This window comes from Oryzias latipes, chromosome 1, assembly GCF_053564925.1.
Source record: "Oryzias latipes strain Hd-rR chromosome 1, Olatipes_Hd-rR_3.1".
Taxonomy (NCBI): domain Eukaryota; kingdom Metazoa; phylum Chordata; class Actinopteri; order Beloniformes; family Adrianichthyidae; genus Oryzias; species Oryzias latipes.
In genome coordinates, this window is record NC_136237.1 from 768,517 (window position 1) to 785,322 (window position 16,806).

Below are 16,806 nucleotides of genomic sequence, written 5' to 3' on the forward strand. Positions count from 1 at the left end.
GTGGCAGTAATCAATAGCAATAACTCTCTGAAAGGCGGGAAGAAGAAGAACCGACACGGAAGTGCCTCGTGCTGGAGCGGGAAAGGTAAACATCTGTAAACTCTTGTGGATGTATGTTTTTCTGTGTAAATATTGTCAAATGAAGCGAATAGAAAGCAGAAAAGTCGCTCTGCACATTATTTAACAGAGATTAATTACATTTGATTTCAAACCACAAACCCAATAAGTTAGTTAACGGGTTTCCAAACTGCTAAACACATCCCAGTTTTTTTTTATCTTTGACATTTTGCGAGTTTATGCTGTTTGTGAAACCATATTTTACATTTGTATTTAAATAATGGTGATAACATTCAACTCTCGTGCCTTTTTTGTCATGCAAGCGTCTAGCAGTAGCTTTAAAACACTTTCAGAACATTGACATAGAGAACAAAGAGTAAATCCGTTTAACAACGACTTAGGTTACAAAAGTAAAAAACAACAAAAATTAACTTTAGGTTATTCTTTTAAGCTGAGACAAAGGTTTTTTGTTGCAACTGGGACAAATATTGTTTAATGTCTGGTATATATGAGTAATTAATTCAAACATTTTTTATTAAACTTCAGGCTGGTATTTCCTTCAACACATCCAGCTAATAATCACATTGAGCATAGACAGACACGTGTAGATACAATATTTTATTTCAGATGTATGCTATAAGGAAAAATAGATAGGAAAAGAAAGATGAATGTTTGAAGAGGATTGAGAACAAGTAAAACACTTATAAGTGTCACCCCCCCTAAATACTGCACCCACTACCTATGATAGCCCAGGGGGGTATTCCAGAAAGCAGGTTATGCTAGCTCACACAGTAATGTTGTCTCATATTGTCTCATGTTGTCTCATATTGTCTCATGTTGTCTCATATTGTCTCATATTGTCTCATGTTGTCTCATGTTGTCTCGAGTTGTCTCGTGTTGTCTCATATTGTCTCATATTGTCTCATGTTGTCTCATATTGTCTCATGTTGTCTCATGTTGTCTCATATTGTCTCATATTGTCTCGTGTTGTCTCATGTTGTCTGATGTTGTCTCATGTTGTCTCGTGTTGTCTCATGTTGTCTGATGTTGTCTCATGTTGTCTCATGTTGTCTGATGTTGTCTCATGTTGTCTCGTGTTGTCTCGTGTTGTCTCATATTGTCTCGTGTTGTCTCATATTGTCTCATGTTGTCTCATATTGTCTCATATTGTCTCGTGTTGTCTCGTGTTGTCTCATATTGTCTCGTGTTGTCTCATATTGTCTCATGTTGTCTCATATTGTCTCATATTGTCTCGTGTTGTCTCGTGTTGTCTCGTGTTGTCTCATATTGTCTCATATTGTCTCATGTTGTCTCATATTGTCTCATATTGTCTCGTGTTGTCTCATGTTGTCTGATGTTGTCTCATGTTGTCTCATGTTGTCTGATGTTGTCTCATGTTGTCTCGTGTTGTCTCGTGTTGTCTCATATTGTCTCGTGTTGTCTCATATTGTCTCATATTGTCTCATGTTGTCTCATATTGTCTCATATTGTCTCGTGTTGTCTCGTGTTGTCTCATGTTGTCTCGTGTTGTCTCATGTTGTCTCATATTGTCTCATGTTGTCTGATGTTGTCTCATGTTGTCTCATGTTGTCTGATGTTGTCTGATGTTGTCTCGTGTTGTCTCGTGTTGTCTCATATTGTCTCGTGTTGTCTCATATTGTCTCATATTGTCTCATGTTGTCTCATATTGTCTCATATTGTCTCGTGTTGTCTCATGTTGTCTGATGTTGTCTCATGTTGTCTCGTGTTGTCTCGTGTTGTCTCATATTGTCTCGTGTTGTCTCATATTGTCTCATGTTGTCTCATATTGTCTCATATTGTCTCGTGTTGTCTCGTGTTGTCTCATGTTGTCTCGTGTTGTCTCATGTTGTCTGATGTTGTCTCATGTTGTCTCGTGTTGTCTCATGTTGTCTCATATTGTCTCATATTGTCTCATGTTGTCTGATGTTGTCTGATGTTGTCTGATGTTGTCTCATGTTGTCTCGTGTTGTCTCGTGTTGTCTCATATTGTCTCATGTTGTCTCGTGTTGTCTCGAGTTGTCTCATGTTGTCTCATGTTGTCTCATGTTGTCTCATGTTGTCTCGAGTTGTCTCGTGTTGTCTCGTGTTGTCTCGTGTTGTCTCATATTGTCTCGTGTTGTCTCATATTGTCTCATGTTGTCTCATGTTGTCTCATGTTGTCTCGTGTTGTCTCGTATTGTCTCGTGTTGTCTCATATTGTCTCGTGTTGTCTCATGTTGTCTCATGTTGTCTCGTGTTGTCTCATATTGTCTCGAGTTGTCTCATATTGTCTCATATTGTCTCGTGTTGTCTCGTGTTGTCTCATATTGTCTCGTGTTGTCTCATATTGTCTCATGTTGTCTCATATTGTCTCATATTGTCTCGTGTTGTCTCGTGTTGTCTCGTGTTGTCTCGTGTTGTCTCATATTGTCTCATATTGTCTCATGTTGTCTCATATTGTCTCATATTGTCTCGTGTTGTCTCATGTTGTCTGATGTTGTCTCATGTTGTCTCATGTTGTCTGATGTTGTCTCATGTTGTCTCGTGTTGTCTCGTGTTGTCTCATATTGTCTCGTGTTGTCTCATATTGTCTCATGTTGTCTCATATTGTCTCATATTGTCTCGTGTTGTCTCGTGTTGTCTCATGTTGTCTCGTGTTGTCTCATGTTGTCTCATATTGTCTCATGTTGTCTCATGTTGTCTGATGTTGTCTGATGTTGTCTCGTGTTGTCTCGTGTTGTCTGATGTTGTCTCGTGTTGTCTCGTGTTGTCTCATATTGTCTCGTGTTGTCTCATATTGTCTCATATTGTCTCATGTTGTCTCATATTGTCTCATATTGTCTCGTGTTGTCTCATGTTGTCTCATGTTGTCTCATGTTGTCTGATGTTGTCTCATGTTGTCTCGTGTTGTCTCGTGTTGTCTCATATTGTCTCGTGTTGTCTCATATTGTCTCATGTTGTCTCATATTGTCTCATATTGTCTCGTGTTGTCTCGTGTTGTCTCATGTTGTCTCGTGTTGTCTCATGTTGTCTGATGTTGTCTCATGTTGTCTCGTGTTGTCTCGTGTTGTCTCATATTGTCTCATATTGTCTCATGTTGTCTGATGTTGTCTGATGTTGTCTGATGTTGTCTCATGTTGTCTCGAGTTGTCTCGTGTTGTCTCATATTGTCTCGTGTTGTCTCATATTGTCTCATGTTGTCTCGTGTTGTCTCATATTGTCTCGTGTTGTCTCATATTGTCTCATGTTGTCTCATGTTGTCTCATGTTGTCTCATATTGTCTCGTGTTGTCTCGTATTGTCTCGTGTTGTCTCATATTGTCTCGTGTTGTCTCATGTTGTCTCATGTTGTCTCGTGTTGTCTCATATTGTCTCGAGTTGTCTCGTGTTGTCTCATGTTGTCTCGAGTTGTCTCGTGTTGTCTCATATTGTCTCATGTTGTCTCATGTTGTCTCGAGTTGTCTCGTGTTGTCTCATGTTGTCTCGAGTTGTCTCGTGTTGTCTCATATTGTCTCATGTTGTCTCATGTTGTCTCGAGTTGTCTCGTGTTGTCTCGAGTTGTCTCGTGTTGTCTCATATTGTCTCGTGTTGTCTTGTGTTGTCTTGTGTTGTCTCGTGTTGTCTCGTGTTGTCTCATGTTGTCTCGTGTTGTCTCGTGTTGTCTCGTGTTGTCTCATGTTGTCTCATGTTGTCTCATGTTGTCTCGAGTTGTCTCGTGTTGTCTCGTGTTGTCTCGAGTTGTCTCGTGTTGTCTCGTGTTGTCTTGTGTTGTCTCGTGTTGTCTCGTGTTGTCTCATATTGTCTTGTGTTGTCTTGTGTTGTCTCGTGTTGTCTCGTGTTGTCTCATGTTGTCTTATGTTGTCTCATGTTGTGAGTTTTGAACCATGTCATTGGTCACCTTTCAGGGGTTGCTACAACCAATAGTCTTTCAGGGATTCTCACAGGTGGTTTGGCAGATTTTCACGCCGGATGCCCTTCCTGACACAACCCTGTATTTTATCCGGACTGGGGACGGACACAGGGAGACCCACACTTGGGCCCCTTTGTAGCTACCAAGGTTATTATAGTTAACGAAAACGAACGAAAAAACTAAAACTAGAACTGTAAAAACATTTTCGTTAACTAAATAAAAATAAAAACGAGAGTTTTAAAAAAAACGAAAACTAACTAAAACTGTTTGTTGTGTGTATAAAACGAACTGAAACTAAATAATATTAACCCCAAAAAATCCTTCGTTTTCGTCTTTGTTAATACATAAGTCTTTTGGGTCGAAATAAAATCTATTTACTTCACGCTGCTAGTTTTACTATGTATTTGGCCCCTACGGTAGAGGCCTGCATTTGGATTGGGTCCCGCCGGGTCCCGCGGGACCCAATCCAAATCTCGCGGGATTGGGCGGTTTGAAATGTGCTGCGGGCGGGAGCGGGCGGCAAAAAAAAAACCCGCGGGACGAGTGCTGCCATGAATATCTCATGAATATATATTAGCGGACTGCGTTAGGCTGTGCGGCTGTTGGATTCTTATGTACTGAAGCTCGGTGAAGGCACCAGGTAGAGACGCCCAATGGCCACTGTCATCTAACCTGTTGTTGGGGCTGTGCAACGCCCCGCCCCGCCTCTTAGTGTGTTCTTTAAAGCCTGATACCGCGGTCGCGTGTAGGCGGAGCTACCAGCTAAAGTTATGGTCTGATCGCTGCATGGAGCGATGTGTTCATCAATGCATGGTAGACACGAAGAATGTGGAGAGATCAGGTTTATTATTTTGAAGAGTTTTACATGGTAATCATGTTTCCATGTTTGATTTCATAAAATCATCCGAGAAATTCTCTGCTTCAACTCCTGCAGTCAAAACTGCGTCTGAATCTGACGCCATGTTTTCATCCCCTCTGACAGAGTTTGAAACCAAACCCCCCCCCCCACACCTGCTTTTCCTCTCTACCTGTTCACCTGCTCATCCTCTGTAGCTGAGAGTTATTTATCCCCGCCCTCCCAATGTATCCTACACAGAGAGCGCAAAATACGGTCACCGTAGGTTGACACGATAGTCCGGGCGCCACAGCGCAGCACACGGATGACAGAGCTGTCAATCGATCCGGCAACACTGCGCAGGTTTCCTGGCAGGGACATGATGTCAATGGATGAAGTAGAAAAGAACCTCAAACGAGGTTCATCCTGAGTCACGCATGGTTCTCAGATCTGCGAATCAGCAAAACTGGAAAAGGCTGAAGCTAAAAAAAAGTATTTTTCCGTCAGGAAAAAATTAATTCATAAATTTTAAGCTCTGTTGAACCATTACAATGTTTTTCTTCCATCCATAAATTCAAATGACTTTGACCTGCATCTTTACCAGCTGGTTCAGTCTGTCTGCGCGCGCACACACCCACACTTTTAACCGAACAGGATTAGTGAAAATATATTTAATAATTAAGTTGCAAATTACACAAAAGAGGAATGCATGAAAAGATGAGGCTGGAGGAGGGACATGAATCTCTTTAATAATATCAATACAAATATGTGTTTTTTTCCTGCGGGACGGGAGACATTACAAAATCAATGCATCTCTATTACTGTGCGGGAATAAATTCTATGAGTTTTGCGGGTGCGGGCGGGAGTGGACATACATATTGCGGGTGTGGGCGGGAGTGTAACGCATACGTTGCGGGAGCGGGCGGGATTGGTCAGAAATTCAGCGGGCGCGGGATGAAGAAAATAGTCCCGCGCAGGGCTCCACCCTAGGGCATCACGTAGTCTGTGACGTCACATGATGTCTGTCGGACACTGCCGGCTAGCGTGGTCATAGACATTTACATGAGCGTGATGGCTGCAGTAAAAGTTGGGAGAAAGCGGGAGAGTCCTATTTGGGACTTTTTTGAATATAACAGCGTCGAAAACTAAAGTAAGTGCCTTGTACTCGAAGCAGGAGACAAAATTTGTGGAACGCTCCTCAAAGGGAAAAACCCTACGAAAAGTACATTTAAAAAGCGCACACAACAACGCAAATCAACAGTACCTAGACAAGCTAGCCTGTCTCCCGCCCTCCCCCGAAAAAGAGGCGAGAGCAGGTAACGTAATGCTGTTGTATTTTAATTTAAGGATGGTTGTCCTTGTGTCCTCTGAATAATAAGTGTTTCAAAATGGATCTTTGATTGAGTTTTTATTATACAATACTTATTCTGGTGATTTTGAATCATGCACCTGACAAATATCCTAATTTACAAAAAAAAGAGAAAAGACTAAAACTAACACTAAAACTAATAAAAACTAAACTAAAACTAATCAATTTCAAAAAATAAAAACTAATAAAAACTAGTAAAGCTGCCTCTAAAAACTAATTAAAACTAAATAAATTTAAAAACAAAACTTCAAAACGAAATAAAAACTAAAACTAATAAAAAATCCGAAACTATTATAACCTTGATAGCTACATAGTTAGGCAGCAGCATGAAGGGTCTTACCCACGGACCCAGACTGGATGAAGCTTATCACATCTCCAGGGAATCGAACCCTGGTGGTCCTACACACAGCCCACTGGGCTTTCAGCCTCTATTGCGTTTTGAATCATGAATTTGTAGAGTTGAAAGGAATCAGCGTTTAGGGAGAACATGGAAAGAGTTAATTAATAATAATTAAAGATGGGATTGGGCGTGTTTGTTTGTCAGATCAGGAACATGGCGCGGCAGATGGGAGACAGCCATCGGAGGTTCCTCCAGACCATGATGATCAACGGCATCACGGATGAGCATGCAGTGAAGACGCTCCACCAGCACTGCTGTGAAGTCAGCAAGAGTGAGTCTCATTATTCACGGATTTCAGTCTCATTACAGTTATTTAATAGCAGCTTCCCATGTCTTTACCCCCAAGGACCAGATGGAAAAGCATCTCCATCTGGTCCTTGGGATGGATTGGAACCAGACAGGAGGAGAAGTGGGTGTCAGAGGTCTAGGCTAAAGGTGGGATGTTAAATGTAAGACATGATCTAGAGCAGACGAGAGGAGGGCAGGTGGTGGTGGACTGAAGAAGTTCAGGAGTGTTTGTAGAGGACAAAGGTCGGCTAAGAACCAACGGGGACACTGAGAGAAGACTTTAAAGAGGCAGTTAAGAAAGGCCTAACTACATTTTACAGAAGTTTGTTTCACTTTTTTAAAGTCTTTTCCTTCTTTCCTAAGATGAATGACACGTCAAAGGTCGGGCTTTGACAGTGGAAAGAGATCAAAACGGAAACTTTCCATTCTGTTTAAGAGTCTCTAGATAAAGTCAATGTTTGGATGAAGCTTTACCCACTGGTGGTTTTGTTCATGTCGCCCTTTCCAGAGAGGAGTCATAAGCAAGTGTTGGAAACTGATCCCAAGTCTGTTCTCCTTCTGTTGCAGCGCCTCATACTCCTGACAAACTGGATGAATTCATTGATACCATCAACTCAAAGCTACAGCCACTGTTCATGCAGATCAGAAAAGGCATGTCTGAGGTCAACGGTCACCAGTACTATGTCCTGGTCAGTGTCTCTGCCTTCAGTCAGCATGAATGAACTTTCACCAAAACGGAGGGTGGCAAATATCTGTCCAGGGATCAATGCAACAGGAGGAATCTTTGATCATTTTATCCGACCAGTTTCCACCATAGACATGTATACATCACTGGACAAAGCGGGCGAGGCGTCATCCGTAGAAAATGTCTTACTTGTGGATTCAGCAAAATGAAGCCAATTTAGTCGCCCTTTGTCCATGAAACGGGGCCGCCATTTGGAGCAAGACGACACTGATTGGCCCCATTCGGCCAACTGTCTTGTTTCTATGACAACTACTGTCGGCAATTCATGACTAAGCTTGTTGGAAGTCCACACCCCTTTCACTGAAAACGGCACGGGAGAAGCTGTCAATCAAACGTTTGAGGTGGGGCCAGCAGGCTCCACATGCTTTTACTGAGGCATCTGATTGGTCAGTGGAAAACACTTGAATAACACAAGATAAAGAAAAAATATCATGAAATTAAAGAGTATTAGCAAGAACATGTGAAGAAAAAGGAATCAGATCCAGAACGGTTCTTCTGATCAACAGAATGACAGCTGCTTTATTCTCTATTGAGTATATGGGAATTTGACTTCTTGGGACCAGCAGGTACTTCCTGTTTGGAACGCCAGGGGGAGGAGTTAGTATGTCCAGTGAAATTTTCTGTCAAGGGTTTTCACAGAGGGAAGTCTGGCCATGGATGGATGGGTGAGTGATAGATGGACAGACAGATGGTTGGATGGACAGACGGATGAGTGTTTCCACATAGTTTTAGGTTCCTGCTGCTAAGATCCACATCCACAGAAATGGTTCAGTCCATGGAGGTCATTCTAGACTTTACCGTAGTTTTACAGCTGGAATGAAACAGAGGATTCAAACCTTACAGCAGTCAGAAAGCTGCTCCTCCATCATCATGAAGCAAGAACTGCATCTGCAGGCTGTGAGGCCTAACTATGGTGAAAGGTTAAACGGTCAAGCTTAAGCCTCACCTTTTGGTTAGACAAAGCAGATTGTTGACGTCTTCATTAGCGTGCTGCTCTCGTTTGTCCAGGTGAACATGGCTGAGACCGACGTCACAAGGATGTCTTCAGATTATGCCGACAATGAGCTGGAGCTGTTCAGAAGAACCGTAAGGCTGCTTCTCACCTTCTCTCTACAGTATACTGCCCATAGCATTAATACCTGAGCTTTAGCTCCACTGTTGACATCCTTTGATTACCAGAAGTCTTCAACCGTTAACACAGATGACATAAATCCTGAGTGACACTCAATCGGTCAGAGAGCTTCAGTGGTTCTCAGATGTGTGCTATGTAGGTGCTGCCATGCTAAAGGGTCTATATCAGCAGTGCTCAAAACATAGATCGGGGGCCATCAGAGAAAAAAACGTCAGCGAATCACCATCCTCAATGTGAAATATGTCACTTGATTGACATGCAGAACGGCCAATCGAACATCCTCTGAAACACACGTCTCTGTGGTTAACTACACTAAGGTGGGGCCTGCAGGACCGTTTAGAGGCCCGGGCCGGCCCGCGTGCGTCCTTAACCCTTTATAGGGCACTCAATGAAATACTCTAAAATTCAAAAATTCAACCTTAGAGTGTTATTGGAGAACATAACAAGACTTCATATCATTGGTGACGTTTTTCAATTTTTTTTATTTTCATGTAGAAAATCAATGCCAATGAAGTGACCATATTTGGTCACTTGCCCGTGAGTGGGAAAACAAATTCCAATAAGTATACATATATATATAAATATAAGAAAAACACATATTATGTATTTGAACATTTGAACATCACTTTTAGAACATAAACGTGCTAATAACAAAAAGTGCTAATAACAAAAGTGTTGAATAGACCTTCACACAACTGTGTGTGAGGGTCTGGGAATGTCCTGATTGTTGGTGGGTGGGGCGAAGTCGGGGTCTGACACGTCATCATCTTGATCCTCATCAACATCACTAATGTCAGGGTGGAGTGGCACAACAGCAGTCTCCCTCCTCTTGCCATAAAAAATTGATGGAAGTTAAAAATTAAACACATGCAATAAAACAACTTTCATAACATCATAAACTGACAAAAATCACTCTTTATCACTATTCATAAACTAAAAACAGTATTTAAATTCTCCCTGAATCACTGTATAGTGATATAAAACATTTGGCAACATTAAAACATAATATTCTAAGTTGTATTTCTTTATTTGTAAAGAAAATGCACTAATATGGTTTGTTAGATGCATAGGGCATATGTCCAAAAACAGACATACCAAGTAAAATTTTCTTTTTAGTGAATAGGGCGTATGATCAAATATGGTGCCTGCATTTTTCATGCCGTATTTTCACTCATTTCAATAAATTCTCTGCAAACAACTTATATGTCAACACTTAACACAACTATTCAACAATAAAATGTATGAGTTTCATCAACTTACCATGGTTAGTTTTGACGATTCCTTTGAAAATGTCCAGTGAACTGAGCTGCAAAAGCAACTTTTTCTGATTTTGCAGAAAAAGGGAAATTTGATGTGACCCTGCTCTCTGCTGATTGGTCAAGTTGCACAATTGAGTAACCTATAATGTAGGATGATCTTTGCTGAGTCATGGGTAAAGATCCCATGACTCTTGAACTCACTTAGATGGGGGAAGGGCGTGATAAGTAACAGGTGCGGAAATTACCAAAAACAGTCACTTGCCCTATAAAGGGTTAATCAGAAACGAGTCTGAGACGCCCCGTATGACCCAGCTGTCCTGCCACAGCGCCTGCTGCCGGGTCCGCGGTTTGAAACCTGAGAGACCTGAGCCTGCTCAGGCAGCAGTGCAGTCAAGAGTCACGCGCTTCTCAGGCGCTGTCCACAGAGCAGGCGCCGCTGTCCACCTGGCCGCTGCAGTTAATCCAGCCACACTTTAGAAACGTCATGTTTCGGCGGCAGGTATGTGCCGATCTATCAGTCTGGCTTAAGGTTTCAATCACAGCTTCACCGTCACTTTGTGTGCTTGGTGACATGAGTGCCATCGATGTAGAAGGAGGATTAGGCTCCAGGGGTTGACATAGCCCAGAAATTTGCACTGGCCCACAGGGCCAGTAGTTTTTGAAACTTACTGGCCCTGCCTGAAAGTTACTGGCCCGACACCGCGCATAGCGGGACCCGCCGCTCCGCAGGTGCTTGCAACTTTAGGGGGGTCCGGGGGCATGCCCCCCCGGAAAATTTTAATATGGTGCAATTTGGTGCATTCTGGTGACATCACTTATTTCTACACTTTTCAATGACTGAAAATAGACCACATCAAACTTAAATCTGCTCTAGTCTGTTTCAGATGTTTTGAAGAGAGCACTGCAGTGTAGTAGGTAACACTAGTTCAGAAGTTTTCATGCTGCTTCTAACGGCAAATATCGCAATAAATCATAAACCTTAAATGTGTTAAAACAATCTAATGGCAGCTTGAACCATTTAACGAATCAAATAAATCCCTTAATGCATTTGACCAATCGGATGGACGCCTTCACATTGTTGACCAATCAGATGGAGCCCTGTTATGTTAGATGTTTGTAACCTATGTCAACGTGGGTCATTTGGAGTATAATTTTTAAACTGGGAATGGTTATTTGGTTATTTTGCTGTTTGTTTATATACCGCAAATTATATCGTTATCGCAATTTTAATCTCTGATATCGCATATCGCGAGTTTTCCTCATATTGTGCAGGTCTAACTGAGATCATTCAGCTAACTAGAAATACTTACTGCTTACAGTGTTGTAAAGAAAAACAAAATTAAGTAGTTTAACATTCTACTGCATTTGAGTCTGAGATTCAGGTATTTGGAGTTGCCTTTGATTCTTTGACATTCAGCTTAAAGCTTAGTGCATACAGTTTCATCTTCAATGCATTCATTAAATATCTTGCTGTCCATACTACTAATTATACCCACTACTCCATCCAACATATTCCTATCTATTCCTGCCATGTCTTCCACATCTCTGACATGCTTCAGTCTCTCTTCAGTGACGGTGTCGGATTTATAATCAAATGTAATAATAACCCACTGGCTTGTGCCTTCGTTGTTGCTGTTTAACATTGTTTTGTATTGAATTGTTACATTCAATAAAGTTTGAAAAAAAAAAGTAGTGAGCGCGTGCCGCGTGGTGCTCGGCAGTGAATGCCGCGCGCGCGCAGGCAGGAGAGAAGGAGAAGTGATCAAAGGTTTCCCATAGAAACCCTTGAAGTCTGAACACAGGACTAGCAGAAAAACTAAATTATGAAGACGAGGTAAATCTACACGTTTTCGCAAAATTTACTTTATTGAAAAAGGTGAAGAATTTATAAACCGTTAGATATTTTAGTGGCCCGAGCGGACAAGTGAAAAATAAAGTCTTGTGGTCCGCACTGCTCGAAAAACAGGACCGGGCCAGCGGACAAATGGCTATGTCGAGCCCTGGGCTCTATCATTTTCATAACTCTTTGCATTGCTAAAAAAACTATTTTAATAAATTGGAACAGCAAAAAAAATATAAATATAAGTCAACACAGAAATCTGCTGCTTGATCATATCAGCTTGGAAAAAATGTCAGCCCAAAGTTCAAGTAACTTCGAAAGAATTCGGTCTCTCTGGTCTCCCATAGCTAACTCCATGACTTAGGGGGTGGGGGGGGGCTGGTCGTCGCTGCTCCTTGCCCTTCTGCCGTGGGCCGGGGTGGGGGTCGGGGCCTCCGGTGCCTGGCGGGGGTTGTTGGGGGCTCCGTTGGTCGGGGGATCGGGTCCGGCGCCTGGGTGGGGCGGGCTGGGGCGCTGCGTGGTCCTTTGGGCTTGGGTGTGGGGGTGCGTGGTGGGGGGGTGGGTTGGTGGTCTGGCCTGGCTTGAGGGGGTGGTCCCTTTGCCTGTGCTGGGGGGGGTTGGCGGGGGGCGCTGCTCGGGGGGGGTCAGCGGCGCTGGATGGGCTTCCCATCTACGCTTGGGGCTGGGATCGGCCCTTCCCTGGCTCTGGGGCGGGACGGGACAACCCTCTTGGGGCCCCCGGTCTCTCTGGGTGTCCTCCGCTTCGGCTGCGGGGTCTGGGGTGGGGTGGGGGGTCTTGTCGGCCCTGACCTGTGGGGGGGCATTCTGGGGGAGGGGGGGGGGTCCACTATTGGTACGGGGCAGGGGGGGTTGACGGGTCGGGGTCTCCGCTGAGGCCATCGGCGGTTTCCCCGGCCGGTTGGCTGCCTCGGTCCCGTCGAGGCCTGACCAGAGCTCTTCTAGGGCCGGCGTTTGGGGGTGGGGGCCTGGGCTTGCTCCGGGGGGGGGCGGCGCTTTCTGGCTCCTCTCTCTCTGTGTGGGGGGGGGGGTGCTGGGCCTGGGGTGTCGGCGCCTCCGGGGGTGGGGCCCCTGGGCTGGGTGGGCCTGGCCCCCTTGCTGGGGGGGGGCGGGGGACAGCTGTTTGACCACCGGGGGACAGTCTATCAGCTGTCCCCAACTTACCCCCTTCCTCATATAACCTCATAATAGGGTGAGGGGGTGGGGGGCTTAGCCTGCGATGAGCCTTGGGGGGGGGTTTACGAGGCAGTGGCCCCCCTCCTATGGTTGCCGTATGGAGTGGGCCCCCCCTCTTTCGGTTTTATTTGCACCTTAGACATGTAGAGCCCTTGGTAGGGGGGGTGCTTGGACATCACTGCCAGCAAGCAGCGGATGTCCTCCTAGCACCCTACCCGCCAATTTTAACCGCACCTTAGACATTTAGGGCCCCTTGGTGGGGAGGGTGAGGGGACGTCACTGTGAGTAATCAGGAGATGTCCCCTTAGTGCCCTACCCGCCAATTTTAACTGCACCCCCCTTAGTACACACACCCCTCCCCCCTCAATATATACATCCCAACATAAACACACACACATGCACACACACACCATCTCAAACACACATACACGCACACACATTTTGCAAGGAAGGTGGGACCTGGGTCCATCTGTCCCCTGCCTCTTCCCTGGTGGGGGGTGCGGGCCCCTTTGCAACGGCGGCCGTGTCCCCGGGGTGCCGGCTTCCTGGGCCCGGCGGTGCTCTCTCCGCGCGGTGGGGGAGTTCACATTACATCTGTGCCGGGGGTATCTGGTCCCTGGGGGGTGGGTTCTGGTCCTTGCTCCTGAGTGCTGGGCCCCGCCAAATTTCCAACTGTGGCCGAGCCTGGTCGGGCCATATTTATAACACCCCTTGTGGGCCCTCTTTTTTTCCCCGCGGTTCCCCCCTCCTGGGCGGGGGCGGCGGGCCCCCTGCCTCGCTCCTCCCTGGACCAACCGTGGGCCGGGCGGATGGCTGCCTGGAGTGCGGAGCGGGTCTCCCTTGGGGGGTCCTGGCTCGTACCTGGGGTTGGGGCGGGGGGATGCCCGGAACTCCTGGGTGGTGGTGGGGTGCTTGTTTGGGGCTGTGGGCGTCCTTCTCCGGTGGGGCTCTGCGTTGGGTTCTCCCGGCGCGGCGGGGGGGCTGCTCTCCTGGTTGGGCTGGGGCGGCGCTCTCTTTCCCTCCGTGCTTCCCTGGCCTCTGGCTCTGGGGGCCTTGCGGCGGCCCTGCTGGCCCTGGCCTGGGTGGCGGGCTTGGTCGACCGGGCGGCGGTTGTTCCCTGCCGGTTCCCGTGTGGCGTTGGGGGGATTCCGGCTGCCGCTGCTGCTGCGGTAGGGGTCTTGGGGTGGGGATGGCTGGGCACTCTCCCTCCTTCTTTTCACGTTCCACCATCCATTTTAGAAGAACATAAAACCTCACCTGAGCACTGGTGTTAGCTCACCTTTGCACTAATAGCTTGCATGACTGAATGACTGAAATATTTCACACTAGTTGGTTTTAAGGCATAAGTATGCGTGTGAACACTATCTGTTTTGTGTACATGTCGACAGGTGGACATTTTTGCAGCTAGCAGGTGTGTTTATAACATTTGAGTGTGTGTGTGGACGGGCCCCGCCATTTTTGTACTGCATTTGAACCTTACCATAATGATTAACAACCAGTAAACCTGTCTGCTCTATGCTGCTTCATAGTCTTATCCCCCTTCCCCTCCTATTATCACCCCCTACCGCCCCCTCTCTCTAGCGTCCCTCTCTCTTCTTCCCCTCTTTCCTTTTCCGTCCGGTCCAACACCAAAGATTTTCAGACATGATTGAAATTAATAAAGTTTGGCCTCAATTACAAAAGGGGTTTATTCAGACATACCTTTGGTTTGTCAGAAGATTAATAACCCCTCTTGTTAAAGCAAAATATGTCCAACACAAGAGGCCCTCAGCTCTCGTCTGTCTGCCCAGCTGTTGGACAGGACAAGTTAAAAAAAAAAAAAAAGAAAAAAAAAATTCACAATAAAAGCTGTAAGGTAGAAATTATGTAAATTCAAAGTTGAAGTGCTTATTAACTTCACTTAATGGAACTTATTAAAGTTGTTCAAATGAATGTGCTTCTCACATTTCCTACCTAAATAAAGATTATAAGGAAAAAAAAAATAAAAAAAATAAAGAAACGTCATGTTTCCCCCATGACACGGTTTACAGCAGAGCTGTTTTCAGAACAAAATGCCTTATCTGTTCTAATGATGTGTTACTACAAAAATAAGAATTCACACGACGAAGAAATCTCATCACAAAAATTTGTGTAGTTATTTTGGAGTTATTAGTACATAAACATAGTATTTTAGACTGAAAATACTATACAAGTCTTCAACTTTGAAGTTGGATGGATGAATGGGTGGATGGATGGATGGATGGATGCATGGATGGATTGTTGGATGGATGGATGGATGGGTGGATGGATGATGGATGGATGATTGGTTGGATGGATGGATGGATGCATGGATGGGTGGATGGATGGATGAGGGGTGGATGGATGGATGGATGGATGGATGGATGGATGGATGGATGGATGATGGATAGATGGATGGATGGATGAATGGATGGATGGATGATGGTTGGATGGATGGGTGGATGGATGGAGGGAGGGAGGGATGGATGATGGATGGATGGATGGATGGATGATGGTTGGATGGATGGGTGGATGGATGGAGGAAGGGAGGGATGGATGATGGATGGATGAATGGATGGATGGGTGGATAGGTGGATGGATGGTGGGTGGATGGATGATGGATGATGGATGGATGGATGAATGGATGGATGGATGATGGTTGGATGGATGGGTGGATGGATGGAGGGAGGGAGGGATGGATGATGGATGGATGGATGGATGGATGGATGATGGTTGGATGGATGGGTGGATGGATGGAGGAAGGGAGGGAGGGATGGATGGATGATGGATGGATGGATGGATGGATGATGGATAGATGGATGGATGGATGAATGGATGGATGGGTGGATAGGTGGATGGATGGTGGGTGGATGGATGATGGATGATGGATGGATGGATGAATGGATGGATGGGTGATGGTTGGATGGATGGGTGGATGGATGGAGGGAGGGAGGGATGGATGATGGATGGATGGATGGATGGATGGATGATGGTTGGATGGATGGATGGATGGAGGAAGGGAGGGAGGGATGGATGGATGATGGATGGATGGATGGGTGGATGGATGGATGGATGATGGCTGGATGGGTGGATGGAGGGAGGGAGGGATGGATGATGGATGGATGGATGGGTGGATGATGGATGGATGGATGGATGGGTGGATGGATGGATGGATGGATGATGGATGGATGGGTGGAGGAAGGGAGGGAGGGATGGATGGATGGATGATGGATGGGTGGATGGATGGGTGGAGGGATGGATGGGTGGGTGGATGGATGGGTGGAGGGATGGATAGAGGTTTGACATGACAGACGTCTTTAACAGACCCCCCTCCCTCATCATTTGTGTCCTGGTAGTGTTCAGCTTCTGGTAACCAAGACATTTGCTGGGACTTTGGTTCCATCCAGGTGGATCTGATTGTGTGTTCTGAGAACGGAAAGGCGTCTTCCACCGACATCCTAAACAGTACTGACACCATGACCACCAAAAAGCTGAAGAAGAGCGAGACGGAGCACCTCCTGAGCCGACTCGTGCACGACAAATGGCTGTGTGAGGTAAGCCGACAGGATCTCCACCCGCTCCCAGAAAAGGTGGAGATCTATGGATAGATGTAAGTTGTAGACCCACTCTGATGAAAATCCTGTGTTTGGTGTTTTTTACATGTTCTTTGAACCTTTTTCTGACGATGGAGGACATTTAAGATTGTAACTTCTCCAATGATTTCTAATGAACTCCTGCCACTCTGCAGAAACTATGTCCTAGGTCTGTCTTAGTTTTTTGG

General features: G+C 45.4%; 1 protein-coding gene across 2 annotated transcripts in view; it reads left to right on the forward strand.

Moving 5' to 3' along the window:
* Positions 1-16,806, forward strand: part of nsmce1 (NSE1 component of SMC5/6 complex) — a 23,264-nt gene continuing 6,458 nt past the window's right edge. For both annotated transcript variants that reach the window (XM_023952488.2, XM_023952523.2), the window contains exons 1-5: positions 1-85; positions 6,715-6,841; positions 7,426-7,547; positions 8,612-8,689; positions 16,433-16,579. In XM_023952488.2, coding sequence (XP_023808256.1) covers positions 6,724-6,841; positions 7,426-7,547; positions 8,612-8,689; positions 16,433-16,579 — 465 coding nt within the window. In that variant the 5' untranslated portion in view covers positions 1-85; positions 6,715-6,723. The remainder of the gene's footprint in view (positions 86-6,714; positions 6,842-7,425; positions 7,548-8,611; positions 8,690-16,432; positions 16,580-16,806) is intronic.